Source organism: Corvus cornix, chromosome 3, assembly GCF_000738735.6.
Source record: "Corvus cornix cornix isolate S_Up_H32 chromosome 3, ASM73873v5, whole genome shotgun sequence".
In the NCBI taxonomy this organism is placed as follows: domain Eukaryota; kingdom Metazoa; phylum Chordata; class Aves; order Passeriformes; family Corvidae; genus Corvus; species Corvus cornix.
Genome location: NC_047056.1, coordinates 106032014 through 106056262, shown reverse-complemented (window position 1 = coordinate 106056262; position 24249 = coordinate 106032014). Strand labels below are relative to the sequence as shown.

General features: G+C 40.1%; 1 protein-coding gene across 2 annotated transcripts in view; it reads left to right on the top strand.

Annotated features, from left to right (window-relative positions):
* The first annotated feature begins 286 nt into the window (after positions 1-286).
* The window catches only part of LDAH (lipid droplet associated hydrolase), a 112552-nt gene continuing 88589 nt past the window's right edge, over positions 287-24249 (top strand). The window contains exons 1-2 of one of the 2 annotated variants that reach the window (XM_039569423.1): positions 287-407; positions 14304-14462. In XM_039569423.1, the coding sequence (XP_039425357.1) occupies positions 14309-14462 (154 nt within the window). In that variant the 5' untranslated portion in view covers positions 287-407; positions 14304-14308. The remainder of the gene's footprint in view (positions 408-14303; positions 14463-24249) is intronic. The other variant, XM_039569422.1, reaches the window with a different exon arrangement.

Below are 24249 nucleotides of genomic sequence, written 5' to 3'. Positions count from 1 at the left end.
AGCTCATTTTCCTCTTTCAAAACTACCTGTTTTTTTTCTCCTTTGCCAGAATTCCCAAATAAACTGTCAGCTTTGAGAAAGCGTGAATGACAAGGAGAAGGAAACCCCCAAGACGCGCCTGCCATTCGCAAGCGGGGGGCGGGCACCTGATACCAGGTGGGCAGCGCTGGGAAGGAAGGGCTTGGTAGGAAAGGCTGTTCCCTCCCTCCGGGGGGTCGCAGCCGCCGCCCTCGCGGCGCAGGCGGCAGGGGGCGGGTCGGGCCCGCCCTCAGCGCGCTCCGCGGCCCCGGCGGAAGGAGCGGCCCGGCCGCTCCCGCCCCTCCTCGCCGGCTGCTTCCGCCCGGTGTCAGCAGAGACAGCGCCGGCCGCCGCCGTGCCGGGTGTCGGGGAGCCTGCGAACGGGGAAGGTACGTGCTGCAGCGGCCCGGCCCTGCCCTGCCCTCCCCTGCCTCCCCTGTCCCTGTGCCGGGTCCGAGAGCCGCCCCGAGCCCGCCGGCGCTCACCCCCCGCCGCTGTGCGGGGCTGACCCGGAGCCTCGCCCAGCAGGGAGGTGCCGCCAGCCCGGCTGTGTCGGGTGTCAGGTCTATATAGAGACCTGTTCCGCCGAATAATGCTGGTGATCTGTAGGCGTGCGGTTGAGGATGGGTTAACACATCCCATGCAGAAAGAAGCTTTTCGTACGTGTTCTCTTGACTTGTTTTGTCATGGAGGAGACTTCATGAAACGAGTTCTAAGTGGTGTCTCCTTTTCCAGGAAGTGATTGAAGTGATGCTATATGTAGTGGTTTTTTCTGTGTGTTAGCGCTTGTTCCTTTGAAGCATCTCTCGGAGCTGAGTGATGCTTGTTATTTTGGAGGCATGTTATAAAACAAGAAAGGAAGGAAAAGTCTGTGACCTGAAGGGCACATAAATAAGAAAAGATGAAAATAAGGTTATACATTCTTAGAAGTCAGACGTGAGATGAGATTTTTTTAAGTGGAAAAAAGCATCTTTTAGTAGAGGAGCTACTGGTTTGGAGAAGTAGAGAGACCCGCAGGCTCACACCCTCCTGCAGGAACCCTCTGTCTGTCAGATTTGCTCTCACTGCTGGTCCCAGGGCATCATCACTGTCAGCACCCACCTTCTAGCCTGTATTTACTACACAAGAGAAGAGATGCCTGTGCCAGACGGGATGAGCAGCAGGTTCAGGAAGCAAGTAAATGCTAGCATGGAAATGTATGGTGAAAGAAATTAAGATAAGGGCTGTTTGAGGCATGACAGTTGTTGAGAGCTTTCTTACTGGTAAGTTTTTGTTGTGTTGCAAAAATGAAGAAACAGCTTCTTTTTTTGCAACTTAACTATAATATTAAAGCCTTGAATGGCTTGGATGATGCAGACTCTTATTTTTTTAGGTGTTGTATACTCCTGGCCCTCTGGGACCTTAGAATGACCAGTTAAGGTCTGAGAGTCCATCCATGTGGGCCCATCTCAGCATCTGGAAATGAATCTGTATTCTGTGTGTCTCAGAGACTAGAAGCCTTCAATTATTAATTGGGATTATTGCAGCTTCCTGTTTCGTTGTGACACTTGCTTATGATGTCAATGAGGGCAGTGGTCACACGTTTACAGACCTGGGTAAGCGACAACACTAAGACTTAATACTTTCCATCATGGAATTACTACAAGGATTGTATCAAAGCAGTCAAAGTCAGTGATTTTTTTATGAATATTGGACAGTGCCCTAAGCAGATGCCTGTGAAAAAGGCAAGCATGTATGATTCTACTTTACCTAGTCGCACTCTGTGAGTATCCATTCAGCTTGCAACAAAATGTAGTCCAGGAACTTTCTGGAGCATCTGTGCTGAGGTCTTAAAGATCCACTGTGGATTTCTCCATTGACTCATCCTTGCCTTTGATCCATGTGTAGCTCTAGTTTTCCAAGCATCCAGCCTCAAGTATTTCTGTGGGTCAAAAATCCACTAACTCACTAACTTCTGTTGGTTTTTGACACACTTTCTGCTACTTCTGTGTAGTATTTCCTACTTTTTAAATTAGAATAGACAGTGATGAATTATTACCCCTTTATCTACTTCGTTGGATTCACAAGGACAATTGCAATAAATTGTGTATGGGTAATGGTAAAACAAAATTTCCAATATGACTGCCAAGCCAAAGAATTTACCAGTAAATTTGACAAGATTTACTCTAAAGCTTCTCCATTCTTGTTGTTTATTATAATGAGGTCACCTTGTCTGGAAAAAGGGGTGGTCCCCATTTTGGATGATGTCTAGGTTATTTTTGCTGAGTATTAGAATCAGAATTTCAAGGTTTCAACTTCAGAGCATGCTATGCATGCATTTGTACAGAAAATATGTTTGCAGGATGTGAAGAACAGGTAATTTTCACTTACTTAAATCAGGCATGCTCTTATTAGCAATATAACTATGTTTTTTCTGCTCCTGACAAACCACTGTGTAGCACTGAATTCCTAGTGAAATGTTTGACAACATCGGATTCCAGCTTACGTGTTGAATGATGACATTTAAGTGTCTTGTGAGGCTTGTAAACAGGTTATACTGGGGGAAGTAAATTATTCTGGTAAAAGAATATTCATAATAGGAAAAAAGACGTGCTTAAAGAACAATTAAGCATGAAACAAATCAAAGTTTTCACACTGAATGCAAGCCTGACTAGTCAGTGGTGAAATGAATGAAAATGAAACTGCTTGTTTACCTCGTTGGGGTTGCACAACCACCTCATGTAGTGTGACAGTGCCTTGTTACCATATGTTAGGTAATCCTGATGTACCAGAACAATATCTAACCAGCGATGCTACAACTTCAAGTTTGGCAGGGTTTCTTTCAACATTATCCTGGTTTCTTTCCTCATTATCTTTGCTTCCTCCTGGTGCTACCATGCTGTTTTGCTTGGTTCTTTCCTTTTTCTATCTCATCTCCGGCTTCTGTTTAGATTCTGTTCCCGTTGTCCTTTGTTTAGACCAATTCTTTACTCAAATCTTTTGTTTTAAAAAAACCCAAAACACTCGTGATACAAACTTTTTGCAGAAGTCTGACTCCTCATATTTTACCTCCTGAAGGAAATTGTAACACCAGTTGGGAGTGAGTATCAGATGATAACTGGATTCTTATTTGAACCTATGATGATCACAGGCTTTGTTCCTGTATGTATTCTTTCACAGTCAAGGGTTATCAGGATTTAGCAGAGTTATCTTGATGGGAGGAGCTGGGCCCTTGTGCAAAGTGCTGTCATAGAGTAACTTCAGGGGTTACTGGTGTGGTGAGGAACAAGCTGCAGTTTTCCCAGCATGGTGAATTGTCTTTGGATCCTCCTGTGACTAGAACTGTATGTCTGTATGTCAGAGCACTGGCATGTGCAGGCCTTCCTGCAGCACTGGTTCTTGGGGAAACCTTCTGGCCCCTGTACCACTGTGTCCAGCCTGGCTGTTCAATTCCCTGTCCTGTCCTCCTGATGAGCAGAACCAGTGCTTCTTCCTGGGAAGGACTCGGACTCCAGGCCTCATATCAGCCGTACAGACAATTACATTGCTGTAGTGACTCGGAAAGGGGTCTAATGCTACCTGGTGTTATTCATATCTCCTGTTCATTGATTCTCCTATTTGACTTTCTTTGTCCTTTGCACAGAGCTCCATACAGTCTGCTTCTGTTTGTTTTCATGTCTCTGCTTGGGGTGCCTTCCTAACGTGTTTAGGTGAGTGGATGAGTACTAGAATGTACTACTGCTGCAGGAAACATAAGGAGGAGTTGGTAACAGCAAGCACAGGTTGAGGGGTTACTGGAGAATGCAGCTGAGACTAGTAAGTTGGTCTACTTCGAGTAGATCGAATTTTGACTCATTCTTTCATGTCCTTGTTAGAAAGCAAGTAAACCAGCAGCAGCTGGAGAGCTAAGCTGAAGGAGGATAAACAGTTGATGTAAGAACATATGCAAGTTTAAATAATAAAAAAAGAAGAAGAAAGTGTTTTGAATTTGGAGCATACTTTAGGTTAAAGGAGAATAACTGACATGGAAACATGGAAGAAACAAAGAAATAAGGGATAGTTCCATAGGGAGATGTATGCTGAACAGCACAGGACAGGATGAGGGAAGCCAAATCAAGGGCAGTGTGGTGCTAGTTGTACTTGTAGACTTTTTTTTTTAAATTTGATATCTGCTTCTGGCTAGTATTCATTATGCTCTTTGAACTTTGCACTACTTGACAAGACAAAGGAAAGAATAGTGCTCTCCATGAACTAGTGAATCTTATTCCAATAGGAGGTAGAAAAGGAGTTATTGAACATAAGATGAAATAGAATTGCTTTTATCTGCTTTTGCCTGTTATTATTGCTGCTGAAAGATGGATTTCTTCAAATGCTTAACTTCTGGCAGCTGTGGTTTCAGTGAATATGTAGGTTGCCATTACTTTAAATTGTTGTATTTTTATGTTTCATTGAATGTTGGGCAGATTACCTGTATGACTTAAACAGCTGTCTAACAGAAATGTGGGACCTGTAGTTCTTTTGATGTAGGAGAAAGAGTGTAGAACGTATGGTTGAAGAGCCAAATAGTTTTTTTGGCCTTTTTTTCTTTCTTTTGAAAAGTTCTCATTTTCCCTGTGGATAGTAGGAGCCAAATGGTAAAGAAGCATCATCTTTGTTGAGTGAGCAAGTGGGTTTTTTTCAAACCCTTAGACCTCAAGCAAACTTATTTGCATATATATGTTTTCTCTCTCAGTACTGTTTTCAGTTTCTTCTTGTGCATCTGTCCTTGATAACCTGTCCCTTCACGGCTTTTGTTTTGCAATATATTTTGTTATTTCTCTCTCTCCTTTGAAGCAGTACCCTGTGAAAGGCCATGTCTTCTCCCCCATAATTCACATAACTGTTCACTTTTGAAAATGCTTTGGTTTGTGTGGTGATTTGTGCTGAAGTTTAGAGACCATGGATGTTTCTTCTCTCTGTATCATAAGCATGATGGGTTCTTGTTCATGAAGTATAACATTCCCACCTCTAACTTCAGCCAAGTTTTAACCCAGTCTGTAATCATGGTGTTACTTTTCAGTTTTGCCCACTGCCTCCCAAAATACTGATGTTCACCATAATTCAAATAAACAAATGCATACTTTGCAAACTTTACTGTATTTGTGACAATTTTGTCATGCTATCCATTCCAAACTGATTTATCTCCCTTTGACTTTCTAATGCAGTGGGCAGCTGGGAAAGTTTATTTACAAGATTCTCTTGACATGAGTCTTGTGTGTCTTTGAAATTTGTTGGTCAAGACATCTGGCGTATTTTTTTGGAAGAGACCTGGCGTAGTTTTTTTTTCCCTGGAAACCTTTCTTACGCTGTAGACATTGTACTTCAGCAGCAGCTTTTTATGTTCTTTCGCATAGATGCTCTATCTTTATTTTACTGAGGTTTTGCTAACATTGCAGTTTAGTCTCAGAATATAAAGTGTATTTATTATACCCACGTGTTATTCATGCCTACCGCCTTCTGTTTATTCCTCTGTGAGATTTCAATTTTAAAAGCCCCAAGTTTTTTTTTCTGGGTCCAGTACTTTATTGCAGTATGGGGAGGGAAAGCTGTCGTTGAAAGTTACTTCATTTCACCAGTAGATTTCAGTACTGTGTGCAAATGAACTTTTTTTCCTTTGAGACTAAAAGATTTCCCAAAATCCCACTTTCTGTTCTGAAAATGCTTCATATTACGCCAAATTAAGCCAACCTATTTGTTTTCATGCAAATGAAACCACCATTACTTCCTCGAGTGGATTTGTTTCTTTGAGCAACAACTTTCTTGCTCATTTTATTTTAAGTGATGTGTGGTGATCTGTTTACGCACTGGTTTTCTGATCCCATATTGTTCCTTCCCATGTTCCCCTGTCCCTAGGCCTAGCCACTCCCTCGGGTTCTCCCTATGGGTGGGTTCCTGTACCCCAACTCTGCCCATGTATCGCCCCTGAGAAAACCCCCCTGTGCCCGGACCAGGAGGTCTCTCTGCCTTTGGGGATCACCGGGACAAGATGTAACCTTTAAAGGTCCTCTGAACCCCTCAGGGAGGGACCCTTCTCGCCTCCTTCGCCGTCACTGTGTTGTAGAGCTGATAGCTGGCCAGAGCAAGAGTGCGGGGCCGTCCGAAAAGGACTGCGGGAGGACAGAATGGCTGCCCTGCCGTAAGCAGCCCCACTGAGCTCTCAGGGAAAGCTGCAGCTTGCTAAACTAAACCTAGCACTGCAACAGTGATGGACATTCTTAGCTTTATCATCAGGCCTGCATATTGACTGGGAAATTGGGAATTTGCTGGGAGCATAGCTACCACTTTCTTGTAATCTGTGGGATTCCCTACCTTAATTATGCTTATGAAGACACTTTAAGAAAAAACAAACCAAGACAAAAAACCTGAACTCTTTTGAGGTCATTTTCATGCTGGTAGCTCTTAACAGTTCACAAAGAGTTTGTGATCCTTTAGCTGTTTTGAAAAAGTGAAAGTTACCATCTCGGTGTGATTAAATAGAATGGCAGGACGTGATATGTAGGACCTCTTCCACTGTATCCTGAAATGTGTTTGATAAAACATACCCCACTTTTGGGATGTCATGTCTTTATTCTTTTGGGTACATTTGTATTGGCTGGTATTGTGTAAAGCCTCAGGGAACCTTGGCCGCACCAGTGTAGCTTTCTCAGGGTTTCCTTTACATTTGCTATGACTCCAGCGCTCAGTGTTTCTAACCAAGTGTTAAACTGCAACAGCAAATGGAGGAGCTTTGATCTAGCTGGTAATAAAGGACATGGACTTTGCTCTTGGAGCACTGGGCTAGCATAACTGGGGTTTTGTGACATTTGTTAAACTGAGCTCTGTGATTGCCAAAGGAGAAAGAGACCAGGCATCAAACTTAAGAGCGTTGTTGCCAGAACTGCAGTGAAACATCAGATCTGCATGCTGAGTGTTGAGTACTGTAGACGAGCAGTAGACGTTTTCTGAGGTGTGACTACTTTCATAAAGGTTGCCATTGTGCCTGATCCCTGTGGAAGTCTTTTAATTTGCTATTTCACCCTCTTGAGAGTAGTGGGGAAGTCAAGGGCAAGAGTACTGTAGTAGTTCTATTACGATAATTAACAGGAGTTCCTTTTCTTTTTTTTTTTTTTAGTCATTAGTACATGCCAAAATTCTCAAAGCTAAAACTTGCAGTGACATATAAAGATTGGTTAAAAGTTATGGTGGGCCTTCTAATCCATTTCCCCAGGGTTTTGATCATCCTGTCTGTTGAATAATTTTGTGCCAGACCAATGTATCATTGTGGAATCTGAAAATGTTTCCTGATTTCTTGATTCCCTAACTCCAAAATTCCTTCGAATTATTCATTTCAGAGGAAAGCACCTTTTTGGAACAAGGTTGGTGGGGGATCTGTTACTGATTCGAGTTCTCAAATGGACCTTTCCAAACCAACAATTTTTTGATTTGTGAGTCCTGTCCTGTTTTGATGAAAAGCTATCTCAAAAATTTGTTTTAAAATGTTTGGCAATGACAAGGACCACTTGGCCGGTACAAAATGGATACCCAGAAGTTATTTTCCCTGTGTCCCTAACACTGAGACTGTGTGCACTTTCTTGGTTGTTGCTACAAGGTTATTAATGGTAATAAAATCCAAATTTTATGGTGTTACAAAGGTTTTGCAGGTAGGTCCAGATCTTAAAACTGGGTTTCTCCCTCCTTAGGTCTTTGCACTGTCCCCTATGCGTTGTCTCTGAACAAGGCTCAGAACTGAGGAGTGATTCCAGTTTTCATTCTGTACTTCAGCTTTTTATTGTTACAACCCTAAACATGAGTAAACTGTGCCCCATTTCCATGTGTTTCACTGATATTTTTGTACAGTCATCAGTGAAATTCTCCCAGCTGTTTTACTCCTTGAGGGAGGGGCATGGAGGGAATGACACAGGAACAAAACAAATTGAAGGCATCTTATTGCTAGGTCATCAAGTGATTACTGAAAACATGGCCTCCTAATTACTTCACTAGTTTTAGAGGAAAGCAGTCTTATTTTGTATGACTGTGTTGCTTCGTTTGATGCGTCCATAGTGTTAATTTTTAGCTTTGTTCATTTTTACAAATAATGCCTAACAGTTTTTATTTATTAATTCAGAGCTAGTGTAAAAGGGACTTGTATATGACTTTGACAGAGAATTGTACTGGAAAATACAATGAAGAAATGTTTCATTTTTATGTGCTACTGGCTGCTGCTGCTGCTTTTCTTACACAGAATTGGTCAAGATTTGTGACTGATGTCACAACAGCTTGCAAAGTCTTTGGCCTGTGTTTATTGTTTTCCCTGAGAAAATCTGGCATCCATAGTTTGTAGTTTGTCCAGATAAATCTTTGATGAGATCTGGGCATCATGTGTCATGTCGTACCTCATCTCTCACATCGCGTAATCTCCACTTCTCTTGTTCCTCTTTGCCGTTTTTTTTTTACCAGGTCGGTCAGTCTGTCCCTTTCTAGTTCCTAGCTATGAGCATCTAAGTTCCAGTCTGCAAATTGAAGAGCTTACGTCAGGTCTGGATGATTCTCCTCTGGGAATAATGTTGTAGAAGTTGTCAGAGCCTAGTGTAGAAGGCAGCTGAGGGAATCTTGCTATTTTTGCAGTTACTCTTTTGCATTGTAGTGTTGAATTCAGTCACATAAAATTATCTATTACAGCAGGGTTTCTTTTTTTATTTAAGCTGGTACAGCTAATTGATAGAATACATCTACTTAAGTTTCCTGTATTTTTGGGGGACTTGTCTAGTTTAGATTCATTTTCTCTGACCTAAATACTTAGTTATTGTCATGTACTGTGTTCATGAAACTCTGCATTTACTAAGGTACTAGAAAAATTGTTGGAGATCTTTGTTATACCTCCTGCTTTATTTTTTTCTGCTGTTTTAGAGCCAAGGGAATTGTAAACTGTTGATTTATGGAAGACTCTGGAGAAAATTTAGTCCATCTTTCTCTTGAGATCAAAATTACTGTTTTGTCCAGCTGAGCCTTAAAAACCTCCAGGAGAGGTTCTGCTGCCTTCCTAGCAATCTTCCATTGCCTTCTTAGCAACTAATTTTTTTGTGATGCCTTTAAGTGTCAAGACACAACTTGTGGCTGTTGCCTCTTGTTTTACCATCTTCCATTGCAGATAAAGGTTTGGCTATGCTGCTTTTGCAGGTCTCTTTCAGATGGCTCTAGGTTGCTATCTGATTGCAGCATGGGAGACTGAAAAAGCACAGTTCATAAAGCTTTTCCTCTAAGGCTCTAGCCTAGTTGCTTGCTTGACCCTTCCAAGTTTTCCTGTGTTCTTGACCTGGTGGGGTGAACACAGCTCGGCTAAGTGTTGCAGGTATGTTTCTGATGAAAATGCTGAGTTTTATAGGCTCCAGTATTGACTCAAGATTACTTGATAGCTGGCAGACAGTAGTTGGTTATCATTTAAGCTTGTTCAGTTACTTTTCAAACTGTGCAAGTCAGTTTATTCAGCCTGCATTTCCTTGGCCTAGGAAGGAGAATGCAGTGGGAGATAGTGCCAAAATTCTTAATAAGGCAGCGTGCTTTACATTTATGTATTTTCTTTCATTTTTGTAGCCAGGTATTTTATCATTGAGGGCAATTGCGTTGCTTGAGCATGATCTGCTGTTGGCAGACTGGTCTCTTATTCTGTATTAACATCTTTTCCTTTATGTGATTAGAGGAACTTACACAGTACATGCTCCTGTGATTTTACCTGTGGACTCAGCTGAGCCAGATAAGCCTGTAGTGCCTTGGGTGCTCCTTCTTGCCTTTTCTGATGGAAAATGGCTGTGATTTTAAATACCTTTTCTTCTTAACCGTCAAGACCTCCCCTGATTTACAGTGGTTTTTGATAAACAGCATCCTTACAATTGGCACTTTATGGTGTATCTAGTCCAGTCTCATGAATTTACATACATCCAACTTTATAGGTTATCCCCAAGATGTATCCCTAAGATGCAGGTCCTTTCTCAAAAAGATCAAAGCAGGTCAGGTTGCTGAAAGCATTGTCCAGTTGGAGGTTGTCTGCCTTTCTGGGTAACTTTCATTATTTAATAGTTCTAATTGTGCATGTGGGGAAAACCTTTGTTATTGGAATTTCCTTCACTGCAAGTTTTGACTGTTTTTCCTTGTCCTTTGGACATACATCACATGCTTCAGCATACATATCTTTTAGTTGGCTTTCTCCAGTATATTGATGTCTTGCTTGTATGAGGAGTCCAACACTGGATGGAGTAGTCCAGTCTTTCCAATGCCAAGCGGCAGAAAATGAACGTGTCCAAAGACGTGCAGGCTACTCCTTGTGTAGCCTTGTACACACTTGGGCTTGATGGTTGCAGGAGCTCACTACTGACTCTTTTCAGCTTATTAATCATTCGTGTTTTTTTTTGGAAAGCCACTTCCTAGCTTTTGAGCCCCCAGCCTGTGTTGCTGCATTGGGTTACTGAACTTTTGGTGCAGGACTTTCCATTTGCCCCTGGCTTTCATGTAGTTCCCACCTTTCCAGCCTGTCAGGGTCCATTTGGATAGCAGCCTTGCCCTCCAGTGTTTCAGTTGGTTTGTCTTCCTCCCCCTGACATTTTGCATGAACCTGCTGAGAGTGGCTCCTGTCCTTTGTGCAGGTGTTCAGGGGAGACATTGAACATTATTGCCCAGTACTGATCCTTGAAAGACATTGCTGGTACGTTAATGGTTGTTTCATGTTCTTGGGTACAACTCTGAGTGGGATTTTTTTTTTTTATAACTTTCTGTGAACTGAGATGAGTTTGACTGGCCTAGAGCTCCCTGCACACTCTAACACGGGCATGGTGGTTGCCTTTTTTTGCAGTTTGCAGACACGTTTCCCAATCATAGAATCATTAAGGTTGGAAAAGGGCTCTAACATTATTGAGTCTGACTGTTGACCCAGCACTTCCAGGTTCATCGCTAAACCGTGTCCCCAAGGGCCACACCTACACATTTTTTGAATGCTTCCAAGAATAGTGATTCCACCACTCTCCTGGATAGCTTTTTCCAATGTCATTGCTATGTACCAGAAGGGATAGAGAGTGACCTCACAGTAGCCTTGTCCATGGATACCTTGGGGTGTGTCTCTTATGATTTTGTGGAGCCTTGTATGTCAAATCTGCTGCAGTGGTCCTTTCGCCTTTATTTTGGTTTCACCACTGTTTTATGCAACTTACCTTTGCCCTTGTGGCTACCATTGCATCTTTCACTTCAGCATCATGCTTCAGATTAGGTACACCAACCTGTTTGTCCTGTCTTGGGATCAAATAGTTTATATGCCAAATATCAATTTACTTACTCTGATTACATTATGTGGTGCTAGTCTGAGTTTGTGATAATTCTTTCATTGAACACTCTTTTAGTGCAGATCAAATTTTGTTATTTCCAAGTTATCTTTAAAGCAAAATGTCAAGTCCAAGTAATAGTGTAGGATGGAGCAGTTAAAATATATTATCAGGAAAGATGCATAAATAATTAGCACAATGTTTGCAAAGTTCACTTAGCTTTATTATCAGCATTTTATTTTGGGGTCAATTGAACCAAAGAGGAAAAAAATTGATCATGTGGCAGAGGTAATCTGCTCTTTGTGGATAACTCTGTTTCCAGATATTCCTGTCTGAAAAAATGACTATAGGTGGCTTCTGGATCAGTAGTGAGACACCTAAATATATGTGTTGGTTTGCAGGTGCAAGTGTATGTCTTCCTATGTTTTTACTATAGGCTCTGCTAACCAGGATAGCATTTTTCTACTCCTGAGGTGGCAACCAAGAAGCTGATCCCATGATTACTCCCCTAATCTGTCCATGTATTGCCACCTAAGTCTTTGTATCCTGTAATAGGAGTTTTTCTGGTAGATGCCTACATTTAAGGGTGTGTTAATCTAGAGCTAAAGCCCTGTGAATCGAAACCCGTATTTCTGTATTCTAACAGAAGTTTTGATACTAGATTAAGCACTCTTGACAGAAGCTGAATTTCTTGTAATACTGTTCCTGCATATGTTTAGAGAATTTAAGTGCAGGGGTTGAAGAGAATGAAGAAAATATTGTTTGGGATGTAATAAGGTCTGATTTCCTAGGTAGTTGCATCTCTTTGAGTTTTGTTACTTTTCTCTGTGATAACTCATGAAACTCCCACCAGTCAAATTTGTCCTTCTGTCTCCTCAACATTCTTGGAGCTGCTGTGGCACAAAATGTGCCCTCTCTGCAGGCTGACAGAGCCAGTAGGGACCTCATCTCTCGAGACCTCTACCTGTTAAATTTGTTTGGAAATTGATAGACCATCTTAAGATATTTCTAGGGGAAATGAAGTCAATTTGTGCCAAAGATAGATGCCTGTAATGGAAATACTGTTCTTCAAAGCTTCATTTAGGAAGAAGGAGATACAGAGGTATTTTTAGCTATTACTGATTTCATCTTGAAACAGGTCTGAATAGTATTCTGGGAGTATATCCACTATCTTTTCCCTGTTTTTCTCTTCTGTCCATTTTTATTACCAAAGGCCATAAAGTCACAAATTAAAATCCTAACAATAAGTATATAAAAATCCCTCAGATATTACATAAAGCTAGTACAAAGAAGCCTTTTGGAATTGTCTCAGATGGGCAGTTTTTGAGATAACAATTTCTTCTTTAGTGTGCAGTCTTCCTTTCAGGTACTGCAACACTGTGTGTTTTTGAAATTAGAAGTTAAGTTAAAAACTGGACTAAAGCTACCACAACAGGTTTGTGTGAACCTGAAAATCCTACCACTCCAGTCCAAAATGTATTGCTGAGTTTTCTTTTCTCATTGCTTAACTTCTGACCTTAACATTGCAAATACTTCTTTTGAATGAAGAGTTGTCAGTGGGATGTCCATTTAGATTTGTTCCGTGAAATCAATTCAAAATGAAAATGAGCAACAGATTTTATTGGTTCGTGATCAGAAACTTTGTCCAAAACCTACTTTCTTGGGTAAGATCTAGTTACTTTTGCTTCTGGGATTGTAAACACCTCAGAAAAGGGGTGACATCTTAATGTTTACTGTGGCTGTTGGTGTAACTGGATTTTTTTGTTGGAACTGCTCTTGGTTTCTTTCAGCTTTTAATAATGAAGAAAATAAAAGCAGGGATAATGCATTAAAAATATATACCTCTTTATAGTTTGACAAAATTTACTTTACTTACATTTCAATCTCTGTAAATTAGATAATAACATGGCAAACAATGAAGTAGTGAAGGTGTCTCCATTATCATTAAAAGAACTTCTTTTGGGCGGGGGGATGTGGGGGAAGTAGGCAGGTGGGGGTACAAGGTTGCATCCAGAGAATTGTGCTGTAATTGACAGTATTAAAGAACACTTCTCCCTTCCCTCCAGAAGTGTTTTCCATTTGTACTATATTCAGTTTTTTTCAAGGTGGTACTTGTTAGTTCAAAACAAAACATTTTCTGTCTTTTCTGCCTTGGCTGTTCTTTACCTTAAACCTTTCAAAACCCCAGATTAAAACTGGTGAAAGTAAGGAAATCTTGTTTCTTCAAGTGTACTTTTCTAATATTGTCAAGTGTCATTACTTAAAATTTCAGTCGGATCTGTTCCTTTTAAGTTGTGTAGCACTGAGAAGTTTCCAGTGGCTATTTGTGAGGGTAGTGCCCCCCGCCTAATGATGCTGCAGACCCTGTATATATTTTAGGCTTTGGTTTACATGCCTGAGATTTCAAAAATTGACTAGGAAATAGAATTTGTATCCTTGTACTTAAAAATGAATGGTCCTTTTTCACTAAGCAAAAGTAGTTGAAAGGCCTAATGTTATTTTTAACTTTGCTTTTGATGGTTAAGGGTCATGGTGTTATGCTACAATATCCAGTTTTATTACAAGGCACACAGAACTTGCAAAGACATTCATGCACTAATTATGTTTGTTTGGCATTTTTTCATTTGTTTGCCTTCAAGTATGTTTCAGATGAATCTTTTCAGTGGACAGCATGAGCAAGAAATTTAAAACTATTTACCTTTAAGGTAGTATAGAGGTTATTTTCCAGTTCATCATTCTGTATTTCTGTGACAGAAACTGAAAGATGCTTTCTCTCAGACAGTAGTAACAGGTATCAACTTCTGCAGCCCCTTCAGACATCAAATACTGAACTGGGCCTCAGTTTTCTGGATATGACAGCTGTTTGGGGGTGGGGTGGTTTGTCTGGGTTTTTTTGCAACTATTCTGTGGAAAGGTAAAATAGCAAAGAGACAACTCTGTAAGTATTGACCTGTTATAACAGTATCTTGTTCTGCTTAACAGCAAACATGAGGTCGGGGTCAGAAGAGCCAGTCCCCTTACACGAAGAATTTATCTACTGTTGTGGAGCTGCTACCCATGTCTTGAAGTGTGGGCCCTGGAAAGACCTCTCAAAAGATGAAAGTAAAAATCTACCCAGGCTCTTGTTCATGATTATTCCTGGTAAGGGTCTTTTTTTGTTTAAGTCGAGAAGTTTGTTGATTGAAAAGGGTATGTCCGGTTTCATGTTCAAAAATCCCACTATGTAAGTGGTAGATTTTGGCTCATGCACATGGCCAAAAAATCAATAATATTGCAATGGTGAAATTTCTTTGTTACATTTGATTACTACTGCTACCTTTATTTGTAACAGTGCCAGAAGGCAATACCGAGAAATTAGGATGTCTTACTCATCTTCTTGATGGTGGTGGTTTACTGAGAGCATTGTGAGTTTTTGTTTGTTTGTTTTCATTGCTCTTCTTCCATTTATCTCTTGCACCTTGAAGTGTTACTTCAATGTCAGCTGTGTGCCAACTGAAAGATGAAAGTTACAGTATTTGAGGAAAAATTCTAGATCCAATTGTTTCTTTAACTTGTTGGTTTTTAATAGTAAAAGTTTTTTAACTTAGATTTTTGCACATGAATTTTTATGCTGACCCTCTTGAACTCAGTGAGTACTGTACAGTTCTTCGCTATATTTAAATGTGGCTGTTTTAAAATGAGAGCTCTAAGCTTGCATTTAGCATATGTTAAAATTAAAGGAGAAGTCCTAATTTCATTGAAGTCTGCCAAAGAACTGTAGGAATTGTCTTTAACAAAAGTAGGGCTTGAGCCCACTCAAGCCACAGATATTGTGACTCTTTCACTGCCTTACAGTTTGCAGATTTCTAATGCTTTCTATAGTTTATTTGAATGTACCAGGTACTATTGTTGTTTCCCCCAGAATCAGCAGTGCAAATGATGACTTTTCTGATTATCCACAACTTTGGCTCACTGTTAGCATACCTCGTTACTCTTTATGGGATTATGTGTGTCTTGGTCTTTACTTAGTGGTGAAAGAGAACACAGGTTCAAATTTTCAGGGGTTTTTTTACAGTGTTTTAGAAGGTCCATGGAATATTTTATGTTAGTTTCCTTGGGCACGGTGATTTTATGCCCTTGCCTCCTGGAGTTGAATAATAACTTTTAACCCAGTGACAGTGAAGTTTAAATTCTTTCCTTAACTGAAAAGAATAAGCCTTCAATGAGTACATCTTGTTCCTGTTTTGTGGGGAATAACCTTTTAAACCAAATACACTATGCAATATCTCTTTAGTACCTCTCTGGAGGTACAAGCCTGATTTCATGCTTTTCAATTGCTGCTTTCTCTCAGTTAAGGCATTTGTGGAGGGTTTAATTGAACAGCTAAGTTTTGAGTTTCTTTTTCCTACAAGTTCTGGAGTTTTCACCTGTATTCAGGTTGATACCTTCTGTTTGGGTTGATAGTAGAGTCTGTAACAAGAATAAATCTGTAAAGCTAAATTATATCAGTAGAAAGATATGTAGAGGAAGAGCACGATAGTCAAACATTTGCATCCAAGGCATGTAAGTTATTTTGCTCAAAATGTACCAAATCACATACATTGCATGGTCTCTATATTCATGATAGGAAATTTTTAATGCGAGAAAATGTGTTGGCAGGGCTACATGGAGTTTACTTCCTGCAGAACAGTTCTGTGAAGACTCTTTAATAACATCTTAACTAGACAGGTATTCAGAAATAGACATCAGTGAAATATTCAATGTGCTTCCTGTCATAGTCTTCAGACTTTTGCAAGCAGCTGATTTATGGTTTTGCTCTTATTTCAGAATTATGCTGGTAACAAACTAGAAGTTCTCTCACTGAGGAAACAATTTAAAACCACAGCAACCACTATAATGCTATCCTCACTTTAGGTGCCCAAATTCAGTAGTGAATCAAGTTACCCGAGCTTCTTGCTGTGCCTGGCAGGGAGCTGAATGGGACCTGGCATAACAAAGTGCAGTTTTGCTTCCCATAAAACAAATGGTGGGTTTTTTTACTACTGTTACAGGCCTCATTTTTAGCCTTCAAGGGAAGGCTTATCTGCCAGTGCGAAAAACACAGCCTTAGGAGAGACCCAAACATTTGGGTCATTTGGAAACATGTTAGTGTACCTAAACAGTCAGGATTAGAGAGCATTCCCCTTGTGCTTTTGCAACTTCCCGAGTATGAAACGTGGAGCCCGTCTGGAGTCCAGCAATTTTCACACTTGAAAGGCATGTATCCCTGGTTGAGATTCTTTATGGAATGAGGGGCGAAAGGACAGCTTGGTACACAAGTCAAGGAAAGCAATATCCAGACAAGGGCAGCTCTGGCTTAAAAAAAGAGAGTATGCACAGCCAAGCATTGAGTGATCTGAACTGAAAGTGGTTAGTCCTGCTGCATGTGTTACCCTGTTCTGTGTATTAAACTGCTCTGGTACATAGTTTTCCAGTTCTAATGAAATTCAGGCATATGATGTTGTTAATATGTAGTCAGGCCAAACAGTTGTGGGTGGGTATTGAGAAGGATGACAAAATTCTCAGCTTCTGCTGGAATCGACTTGTTGGAGGAGATTTGAGAATAAATCCTGTATATTTATTTTCATTTTGTGTTTTAATCCTGTTACTTCAGAACAGGGAGGATTCCTCTCTCCAACTTAGCCTTTTCCCTCTCCCCGCTTTTTAAAAAAAGTAACTCTAAAACATTCTTCTACTCTGAAATCAATGGCAAAATTCCCATTGACTTCTTGAAATGAGGCAGGATTCTGCCTCCTGAGAACTGATAGGTCACTGTGCTTGAAGCACTTGGAATACAGAACATGCAGCAGAGTTTAGTCTCATATAACTGCAACAAGTGCATGTTTTTTTATTAGTGGCAGTCTGTGTGAACTTATAATTTTAATAAAGCTTGCCTGTATTAGTTGAAATGTTTAATACACACTTCCTTTGTTTCATAACATTTTTTTCTTGTGTCCACAAAACCTCTGAATAGGAGTAATAATGTGTTTACTACGGTAATAACTATGTAGAAGGTCAAATTTTTCCTCAGTCCAGAATATATGCATATATTTGTTTGACTTTCTTAATATGAATTCCTTTCTATTAAAATTGATGAGATTTGCTCATGAGAATAACATTAAATGTGTACAGTTGAAGGATCAGGTGCATGATTTTCTGGAAATGTAGTTGTTATGGAAAGGAGAGAAATTTACTGTTTTTCCTCTTGGGTCCTAAAGGACTGTTTTCTCTTTTACAGTGTTTGTTTAGTGTAAAATTAGCAGTGAAATACAAAATCTACTACAGCAATATTTAACATTGCTTGTGTTCATTGAAAACTAGAATCCACAGAGTGTAATGGAATTTTTTTTTTCCTGTTTTAATAGTATCTATTTGTGCCTGTTTATTTATGAAACATTTAGCCTTGTAAATAAATACTCTACAAATTTGAAAACCACTGTGCTGTTTAGCTCATGGCATTTCACTTTTCATCAAACTTTTTCTTGCATTTCATTGCATTGGGATGTCCCAGGCTTCCTAATTTGTGTTACCATTGCTGTAAACAAGGCAATTTTGCAATTTACAGTCTTGTACTTGGGAAGCATATATAATGTAAATAACATTTTTTGTGATAATTATGTTACACAAGTTTCATTCATTATTATACAGAAATAATTTCAGAATCTGGTTCTCTGGCCTGCATGCAGAGTACTCCCTGTGCTTTGCCAAGTTTCTTGATCCGCCTCTTTGCAGTTGGATCACTGCTGGGTTTTTGGATCATCTTATTGCTTTACCAACTCATGCTGTCACTTGGCGATGTTTAAGAGCTATGAGGATTTAAACAGACACTTTTTTCAAGTATAAAGATCTTTCTTCTGAGCTACTTCTCTGAGTCAAGAATTGCTTACGCACAACAGAAAGTGAGGACTTGGATTCTCATCTCCTCCTAGGGGTAGTTACATGTACTTATATCGACTACACTGTTTCACTTGAAGACTGCTGACATGTTTTTCACCAGTGAAAACAGTGCTAACAGTTTTCCTGGATTATGACAAGTATTGAGTATGTTCTCTCTTGAGATGAGACTTCCTGTTAGTTTTAAAATCTTTAAAGTTCCATTTTTGACTGTCACAGGGACTCTGAAAAGCTTTCAGTACATTATCTGGCTTTGTCTTCACCTGCTGTTTACTTAACAGTCATCACCCTCAACATTTGCATAAGAAAAGTTATAATAAGAATCACTATGTAATAATACTTTGCAATAGCACTAATTATATAGCCCTGAAGCTTAGTTCCTTTGTATTTTGTTGTTTTGACTCCCACCAAACCAGCATTTTGAAAGTTATTAATCATTCACTCTGCTCAGCAGTTACTGGAATAAATTGTTCTTCAGAGGGTCTACTGTCACCGCCGAGACCAAGGGGTAAAAGAATCTATTTCCTCATTCTGCAAACTGTAAAGCATATTTAATTCTCTTCAGTTTTGTTTTAGTTTACACAAAATTTATGTGACTAGACGCGCTTGTTGGTACATAACCTTTCTGTTGTAACTTGGTCTGCAACAACTAAATTGGATCTAGTAAGGACCCTCAGTATCAGCAGATGAGGTTGCAGTGTGTAGCTTCTGGCAACCTTAGCCAGGATATAATCTGGAATGCTGTATGGAGTCTTGGCACCTCACATGGATGGATCAGAATTGTTTATGAGAAGCAAAATCTGATTTTGGTGCCAAGACCATTGAGTTACTCAGGGAAGGTACTTTATCTTCTTAGACACTACTTTCCAAGTCAGCAGCCAGGGTCTCCTTCCCCAGGACATAGCAGTGTTCACAATTTGCCTTTGGAATGCAACTGGAGGAAAGGGAATGTAGCTGGCAATGGACAGGCAGGTTAAGAGGAAAGATGATTTCTAACCTCCTGGGCAAGGGGACTGCTAAGTTCTGGGTCATGCATGTTTTGTGCCTACAGTCACTGAATGAGCTTCAGCAACAATTCTATGAACAGCGTTAAGAACCTGTTCTGTCTGAATGCATTAGACAGTTTTTTCTTCTTTCTAGTTTTGTGGTTGGTTGTTTTTTGGGGTTTTTTTTGAAATAATAGTACCAGAGCATCATCTAGGAAAAAAGTCTGTCCTCATGTATTACCTCTGCAGTTTTGTCACTATCAGCAGGATTATGAGAGCTCTCATGAACTTTGGTTTGGTTTTGTTTCTTTGTTTGCTTTTTGCTTGGTGGGGTTTTTTTTGTTTGTTTTTTTTTGGGGGGGGGGGGAGGGGCTTTTTTGGGGGTGATCAGGCTGAATCCATGACATGACACTTGGTTCAGAAAGGGACTCTAAGGCCCAATTTCACCCAACCTAATATTAAACTCCTAATTCAGATGCTGAAGGAAGGAGCATGAATTTCTGGGTAGTTCGTAGAACCAGTAGATAGGAATGGCGCTGCCATGAGCATTTCTGTCTGCTGAGGGGTTAGGTTGCCCTGAGATGTAAAATCCCCAGCTGTGAAGGTAATCAAAACTTGGCTGTGTGTGCAGCCTGCTATGACTCTGTGTGAGCAGGGAGGAGCTGGGCTTGGAGATCTCTGATGATCCCTTCCAAATTCAGTGATCCTGCAAATGTGGCCCCATAACTGGCCATCCACGCTCCTTGTCCATGTGTGGATTCTGGTCTTGGTTGACATTAGGATACTTTCAAAAAGTAGTAAAGATAAGTCTGTGGATGATGTTAGATAAACATTTGATAAGAATTAGTTGCCCTTTCAAAAGCTGTAGTTTGACTTCAAAGCTGTACTGAACAGTGAGAGCCTTAACAATGAAATTGGGCTTTTAAGGTGTTGGGAACCAAATAGAATTAAAATTTGGTAAGGAATGAAGCATGGTACTTAAATACAGTATAAACAGAGTATGCCAGAAGAGGGAGCTGTTCTAAAGATTAGAAAAAAAATAGTGTGTTTTGGCAAGGTTATTGCTGTAATAGCCAGATATACCATGTATCTACAGGTTTCAGGCTCTCCTCTGAATGCACAGTTAAGCACTGACTATTTCTCTACTATATTCTTATAAGAAAAAAAAAATAGTAGTTTTATAAGACCATATGACAGTGATTAACCAGTTATGTTAGTTGTTGAGGGTCATACAAATTTATTTGCATTAGGAGGAGTGAGATAAAGCAAGTCAAATTAGAGCAGAGAATATAAGATTTGGGAGTGATGGGGCTTCTGTTCCCACCTTTCAGTTGGGTTGCTTCTCAGTAGATGGCCAGTCATCCTCACATATTGTGTCCCAAATCACCAAACAAATCTTAATTCACATTTACAGTATTTTTAATTATACAATAACCTAAGTTTCTAAGCTAGCATTCACTTACAATCAGCTAACACCAAGTAAACAAGTTAACATAGAAGCAGAGCTGCAATGGAGTGAGACAATAAATACTTCCTCTCCTGGAATGTTTAAGTCATTGACCAGCTCCATGGGCAGCTCCACTCTTACTCACTGTGAAAAATTCTTGTGCCAGGGCAGCTATCACCTTCCGATGTACAGCAGTAAATACCCAAAGGACATTAAGAAAAATAACTCATCACATAAAAGTACTTCAAGTCTTTTTTAAAGGAATTGTTCATTTAACTTTGGGTTTTGGGGGGTTGGATTAAGTAATGCTTCTACATGCAATGAGAATTTTTAGGTGAAAGTCATAAAGTGTAACTACATTAGTACTTATGCTGAAAAAACCTACAGAGGACCTCTGTTCCTACAGACTTACACTTCATTTTTCTTAATCCTGTATCACATAGTTCTGGTGACCTAAAGCTGAGGTTGTTTCCTATGTGGATGTTTTCCATCATATTAACATTTTGCTTTGTGTGTGTATCTTCACATACCTCTACTGGTATAAGATACAAGGTTTCGTGAGTCCTGTTACCTTTGGTTATTTTGACTATACCATCCCAAGGAGAGCAGTGCTGCTGTTGTCCATTCTCAGCTGAAGCAATGGAGCAGAGAAAAAGGAAATTTTAGGCATTCAAAAGTGAAGATGTTGTTATTTAACACATCTGGTCCAGGGAATCAACTTAAAAATCTCATTTGATTGGAGTCTTGGCTCTCTTGACAAGGCGTTTGGAGGGTTATGGAGCTCAGAATGGCATCTAGTCCAGCTGGCACACTTGAGTCACATGTGGCTAATCAGCAGGAGCCAAAAAACCTCAGAATTTTGCATCTGATTTCTGTCCTGATTATATGCTTTTCATATCCAAACAGCTGAGCAGAATTCCCTCTGTGTGTGCACAGATACTCACTCTATTTATTTAGGAACAATTTCTCTTTTACATTTTAGCTTAGCAGCAGCATTCATCCATTCTGTGATATTTGCAGTGCTTGGAATTAAACTTAGTTCTGCAGATACTATATTTGAGCAGAGTATTTACTATAAAACATTGTTCTGACTGCGTGGAGAGGATGGCTGTGAGTCTGCAGCCCTTTCCTGCAGAGAGGAAGAGAAATGTTGTTCTCTCTTATCATGGCCTCACCTGCACCATAGGGATTGAAGCAACCTCTTGATCTTTGAATATATTACTTGCCTTGCTGGGCTGCTGGCTCACAGAAAGCTACCTGGTGTTCCTAAAATTTTCAAGAGTGTCCTTCCCTATTCCACCTCTCTTAAGTAATTGAACCTCTCTTTGGATGTGGGCAGCCAGTGAAGAGACTGGGTAGCAGGACTGGGCCATTCATAGAGCTCTTGCCTTCAGACAGCTGTTAGAACCATGAAGTTAGGTATAAAGCAGATGTTCCTGAGTGTAAAGTAGTGTGGAGTTCAGAAACTGTTTGTAGAGTGTTTATTAAGACTCACCAGACAATGGAAATCCAAGAGATTAGTGCTTGGAGCACTTAAAAAACTTCCTAAGGCCATTATTTTGCAATCCAAAATGTTTGTCAACAATACTGGCATAAGGTATTCCTTTTCCCATGACACTGTGCCATTCCACCCCTCAGTTATGCCAGAACAATACTTTGAGAAATCGTGCTGTGAATTAAATAAATACATACATTTATTTCTGGGGTCTTTTTACAGCTGGAACAGTTCCCTGTTTGGGTCCACAGCAGGGCCCCCACAGAGTTGTGCCACTTTAATTCAGGCTGGTGAGCCATGGTAGGAGGGTGGGAGTGATAGTCAAGGGGGAATGTGGCAGTTCCTTCAGCTGGATTTGCCACAGAACTTTCTGTTGATAAATTCTGGTGTCAGTCCGCAGCACTCAGCAAATACATGTGAGTTCACATGCTCTGTCTGAAGACTTCTTTGGCAGGAGCTGGTGCCTCACCAGCCGCTCCAGGTGGTAGTGATTCTCTGAGAATGCCTCTCCCTTGAGGCTTCTTCTTTTGTTTCCACCGCAGCTCCAGCTGAAGCTGCCAACTCTTTGCATTTGACCCTGAGTTGTCAGATTCTGACGTGGAGAATTTGTATTTTACATTGTGATTAATTTTTTTATTTTTTCTGAATAAAATTTTGGGTATCCTACTCTCCAGTAACTGGTATATGGCATGCAAAAGTAATCACAGAGAACAGACTACACTGTAGAGCTAAAAGTTTGTGCAGCATAGCAATCCAGGTAGAAGTACATAGAGGAAGATAAAATGTTTTTCACTTTCCCTATGATGGGTCTTATGAGCAGGTAAGGAAGTAAGAGCACAATTTTCTATTTCAGTGAAGCATAAACACTTAAAAACTGTTTTTATTCTTATGCTTGTATGGGATTTGTGTCACCATATTTAGTATATTCGCACTTCGAACAGGAGCAAAAGCATACACATAAACACACACACACGAAACAAACCAAAGAACAACAACCTTATTTTCCTGATATTTCCAAAGCTGCTTTTCTAGCCATTTCTTTATCTCTAGCAGAAATATTCATGTCTTAGTTACAAGATCAGCCTTGTTTTCTCAGATGGTCATGCATGAAAGGTACTGTAAGCTGGAGCTCTTAGTGACTAGTAATACTTTAATTTTCATGCACAGATTATTTGGTCTGTTTCTTATTTATAAAATGGGAATAAATATCAAATGACCCTCCCCTTTACTTACTGAGGTAAATAGTTTGACTTCCTGAGAATATTATTTGTAACAGAAAATGCAGATTTGTCTGTACCTGTTGGATTTCTGTTTCCAATCCACATAAAACCTTGAATACGTCGGTGAATTTTCCCCAGGTTTTTTCTGAGACATAGTGGACTCCAAAGGATACCAAAATAAGAGTTTGGCTAGAAGACATGCATGCTGGTAGAGTACACTGTGAAGGAAAGGTGTGTGTTCTATCCCATATAATACATATTAAAAAATTCAATTCTTAGGTACACTGTTCTCCATTATTTTTGCTGCTTATGGACTACTTGTTTGTGACTAATATTTTAAAATATGCTGACAGTTGAGCTTTGTTTACTGGGTCAGCCCACGAGCTTCCATTGTCTTTAGAACAGAAAAAAAGCATAGTCTTTCATTAAAAATAAAAACTTCCTCATGCAGAGAGGAGCCTGTGTGTCAGATCTAGGCTTGAAATATGCCATTTTTGTTGAATTTCCCAGTGCTCCAGAAGTACCTCTGATGGGGGCTTGGCACAGTTGAGCTTGTTAAGTTTGAGAAGGCAGAGTAATGACAGGATGGTTGAACATCCAACTGTGCTTGACAGTATTTCCCTCCACTAAATCTGGGTGGCAGATGTGACTTACTGGAGTGACTTACTGAATCCGCAGTCTTCTTTTGGTGTCCTCTCCCTACTAATGAGGCGTTTTCAGCATGGATCCTTCCTGCCTGGCTGTGTGAGCAGCATCAAGAGAGGAAGTGATCCCTCTCCTGCAGCATGCAGTGGCTTGAGTTGGCCAGAGTTATGGAAAAGTTGTGTTCTAGGGTATTTTGCTTGATTTGACAATTTTTAAAAGGATC